The sequence below is a fragment of the Euleptes europaea genome, chromosome 14 (genome assembly GCF_029931775.1).
Source record: "Euleptes europaea isolate rEulEur1 chromosome 14, rEulEur1.hap1, whole genome shotgun sequence".
Classification (NCBI taxonomy): domain Eukaryota; kingdom Metazoa; phylum Chordata; class Lepidosauria; order Squamata; family Sphaerodactylidae; genus Euleptes; species Euleptes europaea.
The window spans coordinates 16,544,659-16,557,958 of NC_079325.1; the positions used below are offsets into that span (position 1 = coordinate 16,544,659).

At 50.4% G+C, this 13,300-nt stretch overlaps 1 protein-coding gene across 1 annotated transcript in view; it reads right to left on the minus strand.

Moving 5' to 3' along the window:
- Window positions 1-9,683, minus strand: part of LOC130487389 (endothelial cell-selective adhesion molecule-like) — a 74,029-nt gene extending 64,346 nt beyond the window's left edge. Inside the window, exon 1 of the mRNA XM_056860881.1 lies at window positions 9,641-9,683. Coding sequence (XP_056716859.1) covers window positions 9,641-9,683 — 43 coding nt within the window. The remainder of the gene's footprint in view (window positions 1-9,640) is intronic.
- Between the last annotated feature and the right edge of the window lie 3,617 nt (window positions 9,684-13,300).

Genomic DNA, 13,300 nt, shown 5'->3' on the forward strand with positions numbered 1-13,300 from the left:
ATCTCCTGTGCCCCCACTCCGCAAAAGAGCTTCCTATTTTCTGCAGCTTTGAGTATAAATGTATCTGCCTAATGGCTGAACATTTCATTCTTCTGATGACGTGACACACACCCCAACTCACAAAAGCTTATGCCTGAATAAATGTTGTTAGCCTTTAAGGTGCCCCTGGACTCCTCTTTTATTCTGCTGCTACAGACTAACACGGCTACCCCTCTGGATGGAATTTAGAGCCCTGAACAAGTGAACACGTGAACACATGAAGCTGCCTTATACTGAACCAGACCCTTGGTCCATCAAAGTCAGTATTGTCTACTCAGACCGGCAGCGGCTCTCCAGGGTCTCAGGCAGAGGTCTTTCACATCACCTCCCTCCCTCGTCCCTTTAACTGGAGATGCCGGGGGTTGAACCTGGAACCTTCTGCATGCCAAGCAGAAGCTCTACCACTGAGCCACAGCCCCTCCCCTAAGTGATGCGTTATCATCAGTTTGGACATTGCAGCCTCTCTCAAAATAAACTGAGGTGAGAAGCAACTAGCAATGAATGGCGATTCGTAGAAGTTAAAGACTTTGGCAGTGGAGGAAAGGTAGGTCCAAGCTGATCGACATTAGGCATGTTTTGTACTTAAAGTAAAAAAAAAACACAGGAAAAAAATCATTAATTAGCTTTGCCTGTGTCTTCTATAAAGTTTGTATCAAGACTGTTAAGTAAAATACTGTAAGAGTGTTATTGTTCTAAGCATGTTTTATACTTAAAGTTATTTTAAAAAGTAAAAAATAATATCATTAATTGGCTTTGCCTGTGTCTTCTATAAAGTTTGTGTCTCCGGTACCTGGCATTGAATTTTATGGTACGCATGGCCCGGCCAAGTGATGTTTATGTCATATCCGGCTAGGGTTGCCAACCTCCAAGTACTAGCTGGAGATCTCCTGCTATTACAACAGATCTCCAGTCAATAGAGATCAGTTCCCCTGGAGAAATGGCCGCTTTGGCAAGTGGACTCTATGGCACTGAAGTCCCTCCCCTCCTCAAGCCTGTCCCTCCTCAGTCTCCTCCCCAAAAACCTCCCGCTGGTGGCAACCATATATCCGGCCCTCGTAACAAACGGGTTCGACACCCCTAAACTAGATGGTCAACTTACTGGGAAAGTTCCTGTTGGGCCTCTGTTCTGGAGGGTCAATGGGAACCCAGGAGCAAGCTGAATCAAGTGCCCCCCCCCCCACACACACACACTCATTGGGTGCTGGGGCAACTTTGCTCAGCTTGTTCCGGGGCTGTCCTAGTCTGCTTCTGCTTAAGCTACACTCCAGCATTCTAGCCCAGTTCAAATTAAGCTTCGTTCCTTTCTGATGCTATTTACACTGCAGGGAGGGGGAGAGCGAGATCCATTGGAAGATCTATTGTACCTTCAAGGGCAGTGAAATTTACAAGTAAACTTGCCAAAAAAGGCATCCAGGAGGTGGAAACGGAGTGTGAACAGGATCCGAGGTGGTGGAATATTGGAGGATTGCCAACTTCCAGGTAGTAGCTGGAGATCTCCTGCTATTACAACCTCCAGGTAGTAGCTGGAGATCTCCTGCTATTACAATGGACCTCCAGCCGATAGAGATCAGTTCACCTGGAGAAAATGGCTGCTTTGGCAATTGGATCTAGGGCATTGAAGTCCCTCCCCTCCCCGAACTCCACCCTGATCAGGATCTGCCCCAAAAACATCCCGCCGGTAACGTAGAGGGACCTAGTAACCCTAAGGAGGGCACATGGGAACTGACCCATTCCCTCAGTCCCATGGCTAAGTGGACTGCTCGCAAACCTACAGTGCAATCCTAAGGACACTTTTCTGTGAGTAAACCCCAGTGAATAGAACTGAGTTGGATTTGGAATAGATGGGTTTAGGATTGCTCTGCTACAAGGGACTAAAAATGCCTTCCCCCCACCCCAATCAAGAGATGTCATATTGCTATTTAAACTAAAACTGGGCAGAAATTAAGGTAGGAGATGACAGAAATTTAGCAACAGTAGGCTGCTTGCAAAAGTATGCCAAAGGGAGAGGGGAATCTAGATGCCTGCCTTTTCAAATCTCTGGCTGGAGGGAGGGGGGGGAGGCCCTCCAAATAAACATGTATTTAGGACTTGTCAACATGGAATTTTCCTGCATTGATCTCCCTCCCTTCTGCTCAATAGCTCTGGGCCCAGCACAAAATGTTTCCACGGGATCCTGGAAATCAGGGCTAGAAATAAAACACAGACCCACCCAGCACATTCCCCTGGGAGGAACACACACACACACACACAAAACTGTTCCCAACATCATGTTTTACAGTCATCGTTTCCATCTCCTTTTAAAGCTATTGGGCAAATGCCACTTCCTTTATGGAGAACCAATTCCACAGACTTCCCCGAGCTCACGCTTCCAACGTCCTCTGTCACGTAACTCTAAAGGCTGGGGAAAGGATGGCCAAAGTTAAGGCAGCAGAAATATACTGCTGGTGGGGATGCGCTTTAGCTCTCCCCTGCCTTTCGAGGTCAGCCCCTCCATATATGTCGCCCCCATTAATTTTTCACAACAGGGGCACAGCTATGTGCTCAATCCACAATTTGACTGCCCTTTGTATGCAGCACTCACAAGCAAATTTTAATAATGTTCACTTTTACTTGGTGTTAGGGTTGCCAGGTTCCTCTTCGCCAATAGTGGGAGGTTTTTGGGGTGGAGCCGGAGGAGGGTGAAGTTTGGGGAGGGGAAGGACTTCAACGCCATAGAGTCCAGTTGCCAAAGCGCCCATTTTCTCCCGGTGAACTGATCTCTATCGGCTGGAGATCAATTGTAATAGCAGGAGATCTCCAGCTAGTACCTGGAGGTTGGCAACCCTAATTGGTGTCGTGGTTGCAGTGCCAGACTAGGATCTGGGAGACCCAGGCTGGAATCTGCACCCTGCCATGGAAGCTCTCTGGGTGACCTTGGGCCAGTCGCACACTCTCAGCCTGACCTACCTCACAAGATTGTAGGGAGGATAACATGGAGAACAAAACTGCATATCGCTTTGGGTCTGCACTGGGGAGAAAAGCAAGGTATAAAATACCTAAAAAAATAATAAATTGTGCACATATGTTCACGTGCTGCCTCACTGGGAACTGTAGCTTATGAACAGGCTTGCACCACCTCAAGAGTGCCACATGAACCCATGAAGCTGCCTTATACTGAATCAGACCCTCGGTCCATCAAAATCAGTATCATCTACTCAGACTGGCAGCAGCTCTCCAAGGTCTCAGGCAGAGGTCTTTCACATAACCCACTTGCCTAGTCCCTTTAACGGGAGATGCTGGGGATTGAACCTGGGACCTTCTGCATGCCAAGCAGACGATCTACCACTGAGCCATGGCCCCTCTCCCCTCTACCATGTGCAGGTACAAGAAAGCAGCACCTGTAACTCCAAGCTGTGCTCATTTTCAAATGGCATGTGACCCAAGCATGATTCTAAGGCACAGGTGACTCTGCCAATGATCCAGTAAATTTTGGGCATGCTGCCAGCTGCCTAGCGCAACACTGGATGTGCCCAGTCACCCATACACTAAAGCTGCCAGCATCATAGAAATGCCACTTATTTTAAATCACAGATACAACCACCATCCTTGCTAAAGTACTCCGACTTTGCAAACTACACCAAGAGACAATGGATCTTTGAGGACAACCCAGATGAGCATCGCCACTCTTAGAATTTATGAAAAAGGCAAGGTTTGCATTCCTCTGGCACAGCTGTTGCATTGTGAGAGAGCCCAAAAAGCATTCAGCTCAAGCAGCCCCCTTAGAGACAATGGGACCCAACCACCCTCTCTGGCCCGGGAGGGCTTGCACAGTAGCCGTAACAGACTGAAAAGCGGCCGACATTGCCAAAGATTAGTACTGTCACTGACTTGACATAAATCATTTGTGGGAATATTTGCAGAAGGCCCTGGACATTTACAAAGTGTTTTTACAGATGAATTATCAACTGCCCTCTGGTCCAACTTTTTCTGCAAGTTCTCCATCAAAGAGAAACAAACAAGAGAGTGGTTTGGCAAAGGGCGTAGGATGGAAATACCGACGCCGATAAAGCACGTGCCTTCGCCTGACTCTTGTACACCAAGAAGAGAGTCCAGCACAGTAATGTGGATATACAGGGAGCTCATGATAGCCCTTGTGAGCCCCCCCCCCCCATCCCTGTGTGATCCAACCTGTGGAAGTGATACACATAACACAGATTTGCTTTACAATGGCTTACTTTGCATAATTTATCCTGCTAAACAAAGTTTCTGCAGGGTTCTAGAAACCCACCTTTGATCAATGGAAATTTGGATCAGTGATTTCACACAGCAGGACAATACCTTCACAAATGCACATTTGCGGCTTTTAGAACTAGAACCATGCTTTTTTTTAAAAAGGCAGAGTTTGCTCTTTTTTTAAAGGTAGAGTTTGAAGCAATTGGGTGCTTGAAGCAATTGGGGTTTGGCTCAACTTGAAATACATCCTGGCAATATCAGATGGTAGAACTCAGCTACTGCCAACTTAAATACACACACACACACATATACATACACACATAGCCATCAAATCACAACTGACCCATAGGGTTTTCAAGGCAAGAGACATTCAGAGGTGGTTTGCCATTGTCTGCCTCCGCCTCATGCCCCTGGTATTCCTTGGAGGTCTCCCATCCAAATACTTGCCGGGGTTGAGGCTGAGAGTATGTGACGGGCTCAAGGTCACCTGATAAGTTTCCCTGGCAGAGTGGGGATTCGAACCTGGGTTTCCCAGATCCTAGTCCAACACCTTAACCACTGCACCATGATGGCTCTCTTGGTGTGATATAGTGGGTTAGACTGTTGGACTACAACTTGGAAAACCCAGGCTCAGATCCCCGTTTGCCGTGAAAGTCACTGGGTGGTCATGGTCCAGTCATTCTCCCTCAACTTAACCAACCTGTCAGCGTTGTTGTGGGGAAGGAAAAAGGGACAACCATGCAAGGCTGTCTGACGCTCCTGGGAGGAAGGACAGGACAAAAAATGTTTATATTATTATTGTATTATGATTATCTTTAAATCAGTTCAAGTTTCAGATCTTCAAAGACGAACCTAAACAATGGTTTTGGGAACATTTCTAAAAGCCGCACAGACATCAAACCAAATTCAACAGTTACAGATGCTACACAGATCATTCTATAAATATTTTCGAATAAATAAATTATACTTTGGCTACGGGAGGGTATTCTTGGCACAGGTTCCTCCTGTCACTCCAACACATTCTCTGGACCACTTAAGGCTACACAAAGAACTCTCCTGTCTACTTAACCATTCAGCATAACCACAGAACTGCCCAACAAAAGGAAGGTTAAACCATTCCTGACTAGATGTATTAGGGCAGGGGAATAATAAAATGTTAAAGGGACAAAACAGGTGCTTGAGCTAAAGTACATCCCCACCAGCAGTATACTTCTGGTTCCAAGAACATCAAGTTCTAGATATGCCACAAAAGAGTATCCCAGTCCCAAGGATGTATCCTTTAAATCCTCATGGGGAAGGGGCTGTGGCTCAGTGATAGAGCATCTGCTTGACACGCAGAAGGTCCCAGGTCCAATCCCCGGCATTTCCAGTTAAAGGGACTAGGCAAGTAGGCAATGTGAAAGACTTCTATCTGAGACCCTGGAGAGCCGCTGCCGGTCTGAGTAGACGATACTGACTTTGATGGACCAAGGGTCTGTTTCAGTAGAAGGCAGCTTCATGTGTTCATGGTATTAGCTACCCACCAGACCATGACCTGGATGCCCCAAGCTAGCTCATCAGATCTCAGAAGCCAAGCAGGGTCGGCCCTGGTTAGTATTTGGACGGGAGACCACCAAGAAGTCCAGGGTTGCTATGCAGAGGCAGGCAATGGCAAACCACCTCTGAACACCTCTTGCCTTGAAAACTCTATGGGCTGCGATAAATTGGCAGCATTTTGACAGTACTTTCCACTCTACTAGTATGTAAGACTATTCAGAAATAGTGACTTCGCGGGGGGAAGGAGATTTACATGATTATTAGAAATGTGCCACGTATGCATTTTAGCCATTGTACAAAAGCCTTGAAATTGCAAATACCCAGGCACACACAAAGCAACCTTGTGTGGAAAGGCCTTCAACGCTGCTTGCTGAAAGACCTAATCTGGGACAAAGACAGATGATCGCTGCCTCCTCGAATCCAGAAACAGAGGGCTTGTGTCTCTGACATCATTAGCTATCTTCAATGTTTGGACACTTTTAACACCATCTTCCTACCCCCAGACCTTAACAAGGACTGTGGACTCCTCAGTCATTAGATATGCTAATATATCTAGCACCACCTACCCCTTGCAGACGTTGGTTATTTCAGCTATACCTCTATAACTTTCTAATTGGACTAAGTTTCATGATTTCACCCTGTGCCTTCCTCGATCACATTGTAGGTTTACCCACACTTTACCTGATCTATCAGCAACTGGGAGTGGTCCTCACCTACTCTGAGTGGATTCTTTTTTTTTTTTTTTTTTTACTGGATCTTATTTTTAAACTGGCCTCTCTTTGGCCATTTATGCAGGGACGTTTCCCTCGCAGTCACCCCTGCCGACTGCTCCGGTGCTTCGTTTTGATTATGCGTGCCTTTCCCGACCATCAGAGGTCCCTGTGCAATTTGCCTGCATTTTCCAAATTCTCGCTAAAGCTGCATCCGGGAAACAAGGGCAAAATGTGTGGAAATGTGCAGGGAGAGCGAGGCAACCTCTAACCGTCAGGAAAGGCATGCATAATCAAAGCGAAGCACAGGAGCAGTCGAAGGGGTGGCCGCGAGGGAAACAGCCCTGCATAAATGGCCTTTGTAACAACCCCCCTTCTATTAGTTGCAGCTATTATTTGCATCTGCCTAGCTAGCCTGATCTCGTCAGATCTCAGAAGCTAAGCAGGGTCAGTCCTGGTTAGTATTTGGATGGGAGACCACCAAGGAATACCAGGGTTGCTGTGCAGAGGAAGGCAATGGCAAACTACCTTTGTTAGTCTCTTGCCATGAAAACCCCCAAAAGGGGTCGCCATAAGTCGGCTGCGACTTGACTGCACTTTACACACACACAGACACACACACACACGATGTACACTCCAGTGCATCTTATGAAGTGAGCTCTGGATCACAAAAACTTAATGCTGGAATATATTTTGCTCAAGTACCACTGGACCCTTGTTCATATTTTGCTGCTGAAGACTAACCCATCCGGAATTAACTCTTTAGAGTCTCTTTGAGCCCAACTCTACAACAGAGGATCTTCTACGACATTTTTACCATATCTATTTTTCCTCCCTTTCGCCTCACACCTCCCGTTAAAACAAACAAATAATTAAATAATTGGTGGCAATGATGATGGAGCACCCCCCAGTTTGAATGCAAAGCTTACCACTTGAAACCAGCGTCCTCATATGTTCCTGATGCATCCTGCAGGCAGGATCCCATGAATGATTAATGGATAATGAACTGCGAAGGAACCCACTGGGTCAACAGGCAGTTTATAACAGTTTCTCTGGTTCTGACGGATCTGATCCCCAACACCACAAGCTGGCCTATCTTCCAGAGTGAGCTCTGGTACTACTCTGTTAAACCCTCAGAATCCACAGGAGAATCTCATTAGACTGGAGCAGATCCCAGTTATGACTGGAGCAGATCCCTTTTCCCCTCAGTAAGGTCACCAGATCGATCACTCTAGTATGGTTTAGCTATGCTGAGGAGTTCTTAAAAGACCAGTAATTTTTGCTTTCAATTATTAAACCAATGGGCAGGTTTACGTTGCTCCAAGGAGCTGCAAAGGTGGCCGCTAAATGTAGTGAATTAGGGATTAAAGATGCAGTCCCTCTCCTTTGGGTTGGATTAGGGAACCCGTGGGGAGGCGAACTCCATGGGAGAGATTAGTGCAAAGGCTCACCGTAGCCAGGCAGCCAGAGAGAAGGGGGGGGGGCTTCCAAACCAGCGGAGAGAGCGGTTTTTAAACACCAGAGTAGCCTTCATTTGTTTTCATTATTAGACAGGGAGAGCCTCTAATGGGCAGAACTCTCCTTCTCTCGCACAACGACCCTGTGAAGTTGACCGTTGCCGTTATTCATTTGGGGTGGGGGCAGGGGGCTCAGCAAATTCACCACACTGCACAACAACTCTGTGACAAACTAGACATTTTAAGCCCCCACCCCACCCCGTGATTTTGCCTTCAAATACCAATTCACTGCAACATCACGGGCAGGACCATGAAATAAAGGTGTGTGAAGCATTGTGACAGCTGCAGGTTCTCCTCCCCCCAAAAACAAACCCGGGAACCCCCGCTCCCCGAGGTGTTATTATAGCCCATGTCCACAGGATCCCAGCTTTACACACCACATTCATCTGGAATAACTAACCCAGGACGATTCTTCCCGTGTTGACACCTCCATTTGAGAAACACAATCTCTATCTCACCCAGAAACGGTGGAGTAGAGTTGTGGGGGGGGGATTTCCCTGGGGTCCAAACCCCCCATTGCCGCGTGGTAACTAATCCGCATTAGCCTCATTCTGAAGCAGCCGGCTCGCCAGGGCTCTTTTCTGCAAGGGAGGTCTGGCCTTGGATTTGCCCCTCTCTAGATGTACACTCGCCCATCTGAACTCTCCAAACTCCCCACAGGGGCTTCTGGTTGAGTTCTGAGGATTCGGATGGGGGAAAGGGGCACCTGGAGAGGGGCGAACCCCGGGGCCAGGCCTCCCGGGCAGAAAAAGGTCGAAAGCGCGCGGTCGCTTTGTCCTCCTTCAATCCCCGTCTCAGCCAGGATTCAGCCCGGATCGAACGCACGCGTTCCGCCTAACGCGCGTTCGATCCTGGCTAAAACAGGGACTGAAGGAGGACAAAAAAAACGCCTGGTCACTTTATCCTCCTTTAATCCCTGTTTCATCCAGGATTCAGCCTGGATCGAAAGCATGCGTATAGCCTAATGTGCGTTCGATCCTGGCTAAAACAGGGATTAAAGGAGGATAAAGCGACCGGGCGTTTTCGCCCAGGCGCTTTCGACCAAAAACTTGCGCAGGGTCCCAACCCCGTTCGTCTTTCCAGCGCCGCCCCGGACTCCCGGGCGAAAACGCACGGCCGCTTGAGCCTCCTTTCTTCCCTGTTCCAGCCAGGATCCAGCCAGGATCGAACGCACGGACGTTCTTGGAACGTTCCAAGAACGTTCGTGCGTTCGATCCTGGCTGAATCCTGGCTGGAACAGGGAAGAACGTCCGTGCGTTCGATCCTGGCTGAACGTTCTTCGAAGGTTCGTGCGTTCGATCCTGGCTGGAACAGGGAAGAAAGGAGGCTCAAGCGGCCGCGCGTTTTCGCCCTCCCGTCTCCTTTAAAGCCCGCATCCAACCCCCGAACCCACCCCGGGCTGGCCGAAGAGCGAAGTGCCCCACGGCCTTGCTGGTCACCTGCCGCGGGGAGGGCCGGGGGGAAGGCAGCGGGCTGTGGTGGGGTTGGGGCGTCTCTCCCCGGCTGCAAGTTGCGCAGAGCCCACCCGCCAGCCCGGCCCCCCGGGGAGCCCCGCAGCCGGCGGAGACGAGCCCCTTCCCGCCGGCTGCCCCCTGGCCAAGCCGCCCCGCTCGCCCGCTCGCTCACCCAGCAGCGCCGCCAGCCCCACCGCCAGCGGCACAGGCTCCATCCCGCCCGGCGCGCCGCGCTCCGCTCCAGCTCCGCAGAAGCCCGAGCCGCAGGTGCAGCGGCCAAGCCCGCCGGGCGGGGGGAGGAGCCGCGCGGGGAGGGGCGGGGCCAGAAGGCGGGGGGGCGGCGCCCCGGGGAAGGGACCTACCAGGTGCGAGGTGGGCGGGGCGCGCAGGTGGAGGGCGGGGCGGGGGAGGCGCAAAGGGGCCGAGGAGGAGGGCTGGGGTTCATATGCCCCCTTTCTCTCCCACTGAAGGCAGAATCAATCCGGCTTCCAATCCCCTCCCCGCAACGGACACCCTGTGAGAGAGGTGGGGCTGAGAGAGCTGTGACTAGCCCAAGGTCCCCCAGCTGGCTTCGGGTGTAGGAGCGGGGAAACCAACCCGGTTCGCCAGATTAGCGTCCACCTCTCACGTGGAGGAGTGGGGAATCCAACCCGGTTTTCCAGATTGGAGTCCACAGCTCCTAATCACTGGTCTTAACCGTTACACCACCCTGTGCCCTATCTGAGGATATTTGAGAACTTTCTTACAAAGGGAAGGTGTCTACAATGGGACACCTTTGTTCAATGTCTACAATAATCTGTTCACCAGATTAGCCTCCACTGCTCGTGTGGAAAAGTGGGGACTCAAACCCGGTTCTCCAGATCAGACTCCCCTGCTCCAGACCACCCCTCTTAACCACTACACCGCACCGGCTCTCTTAGCAAGGAGGAAGGCCGGCGGTGGGGTTCGCGAGGCCCGTCCTCCACGTGTTTGCTCAGAGCCAGACCCACCGAGCACGCTCAAGGATGCATGTGTAGCATGCAGATTTAATTCTTGGTGAGGCTGGTGTGATAGCCGTCGCCGTGTTGCCCCGAAAGCCAGGGCGACGCCGATGGTTGTTGTCGTGATGAAGAACGGAATATTTACTATGTAATTCTGTATAGACCTTGACCTGGATGGCCCAGGCTAGCCTGATCTCGTCAGATCTCAGAAGCTAAGCAGGGGCGGTCCTGGTTAGTATCTGGATGGGAGACCACTGAGGAATACCAGGGTTGCTGTGCAGAGGCAGGCAATGGCAAACCAAACCCCATCATTATATTGCCCTGAAAATCCAACTAGGCTTGCCATAAGTCAGCTGTGACTTGACGGCACTTTACACACAAGCCTATACAAGCACACCTTGCTTTATTGCGCTTCGCAAATATTGTGTTTTTGAGCCAGTCTTATCAGTGCCATTTTTCTGACAGCATGTCTCTGTGTCACATTTTGGTAATTCTCGCAATATTTCAAACTTTTTCATTATTATGACACTACATTTGTTAGACATAATGCTGTTGTACACTTAATAGACTACAATAGAGTGTAAAAAACTTTTATATGCATTGGGAAATCAAAAAATTAATGTGACTCGCTTTATTGCAATATTTACTTTGGTCGTTTATGCATGGGTACTTTCATTCATGTTTTAGCAAGAAAAAGAGAAACTTCTTCCCTATTTCCCTGCTTTAGCATTCTGCTCCCATCCACCCTTCTCTCTTTCCAATCGCTGGCTGTCTTTTTCCAGTTAGGCAGAAGAATCAGCTGAACCTTCCTTTCAGATTTGTGTCCTGTTAAAACAACTCTATGCTTCCAAGCATGGATCGAATGATGTGATCTCCCTTTATTGACGGTGATTGTGAGCATGTTTGGGATGCTTGAAGAAGTGACTTCAGGAAAATGAAGTCGCTTCTTTATGCACCACTGAAGAAGAAGGAACTGTGTTTTCTTGTTCCTGTCTCCTGGCTTGAAGAGGCAGCAAGGCACTGCTAAATGGTAAGCCAGTGAGCATGGAGGAGGAAGAGGGGGAAAAGGAAGAGTTGGTTTTTTATACCCTGCTTTTCTCTACCTTTAAAGAGTCTCAAAGCAGCTTACAATCACCTTCCCTTCCCCTCCCCACAACAGACCCCTTGTGGCGTAGGTGGGGCTGAGAGAGTTCTGAGAGAACTGTGACTAGCCCAAGGTCACTCAGCTGGCTTCAGATTAGAGTCTGCCGCTCATGTTGAGGAGTGGGGAATCAAACCCGGTTCTCCAGATTAGAGTTCGCTGCTCTTTAACCACTACACCAAGCCGACTGTAGTTGTATGCAGAGGGACAGTTGCTCCAGGTTGCTGTAGCAGCAGTCAGAATCAACGGCTGCTACAGTCACTTGATGGCTTTGTTAAATAAAGGCTTTGGTGTGGGATCTTATCTGTGGTACCAGAGTGGTGATGCTTCGTTCACATAGGCATGCCATCCCCTGAAGTGCGCTTACCGAGGGATGACTACACATGTGTGAACTGGCTCCCTGGAGCTTAAAAAGAAAGGTCCATGTTAAGTCTGCGTGGGGGAGGACACACGAGGTCAGAGACGGAGTTCCAACAACAATCGCTTTATTGGGAACAAGAACAGAACTGCAATACAGTGGACGGACCCCCGCTTATATGCCCCTCTGGCCGCCTGCGGCCACTCCCCCTGGTCCGTGTTTGGGGGGGAAACTACCCCTAGTGACCAATGGCGCATACAGTTTTAGGAGCCTCAGAGAACCCCAAGCTCGGCGGGGTTTCTGCCTACTGTCAACATACATACATAACACCCCCTCCCCCCTAAGTTCGAAAGACCCGCCTAACATATAAAGTCTTTAAGATGGCTCGGCTGCGATCGTGGCCACTGGGAGCAGCACGACATTGGGACGGGGGTTGCCGGTCATACTGCGAGTGCTGGGCCAGATTCGCTCATGGCAGCAGGTTCTCCCTCCGTACGGGCTCCAGGGAAGTCCGCCTCGCAAGTCGGTGGCAGATCCTCCGGTTGCTCTGGCTCCGATGTCTCGACTTGTTCCTGCTCCGTGGCAATGGAGAGCGGTGGTGCCTCCGGAGTGGCGACAAGGTCGGGCAAGTTGATTGATGTGCCGCCGCAAGACTCGCCCCTCCGGGGTGGTGACTTTGTAGGACACCAGGCCTGTTGCTTCCTGGACTGTGGCCGGGATCCAGGCTGGGCCCGCCCCGTAGTTGTGGGCGTAGACCGGGTCTTCCTGTTCCACGACTCTTGGGGCAGCAGTAGAGTCCTTGCTGGTGGATCTCTGACGCACGGTCAGGGTGTAGCCGGTCAAGCAGTGTTTTCGGCCGGCAGCCCATTAGGAGTTCTGCGGGACTCCTGCCCATCGTGGAGTTGGGCGTGATGTGTTGTGTTAGCAGGAAGTCTGCCAGCCGTGCGTCCCAGTCTCCGTGGACTATGCGCCGTAACGCATCTTTGGTCGTCCGGACCATTCGCTCTGCCTGGCTGTTGGTGGAGGGGTGGAATGGCGCTGAGGTCACGTGGCAGATTAAGTTCTTTGCCATGAAGTCCTGGAACTCGGCGGACGTAAATTGAGCTCCGTTGTCGGAGACCACTGTGTCCGGCAGGCCGTGGGTTGCAAAGATCCGGCGCAGCTCCCAGACGAGTAGTCACAAGGTCATGGAAGCGACGGCTACTACTTCCAGCCACTACTTCCAGCCACAACGACTAGGAACATTTTACCCAGGAAAGGCCCCGCAAAGTCGATGTGAATGCGGGATCAGGGGGCGTGTGTCAATTCCCATCGTTGGGTCGCGGCGCGCGACATCTCGAGTTGTGACTCCTG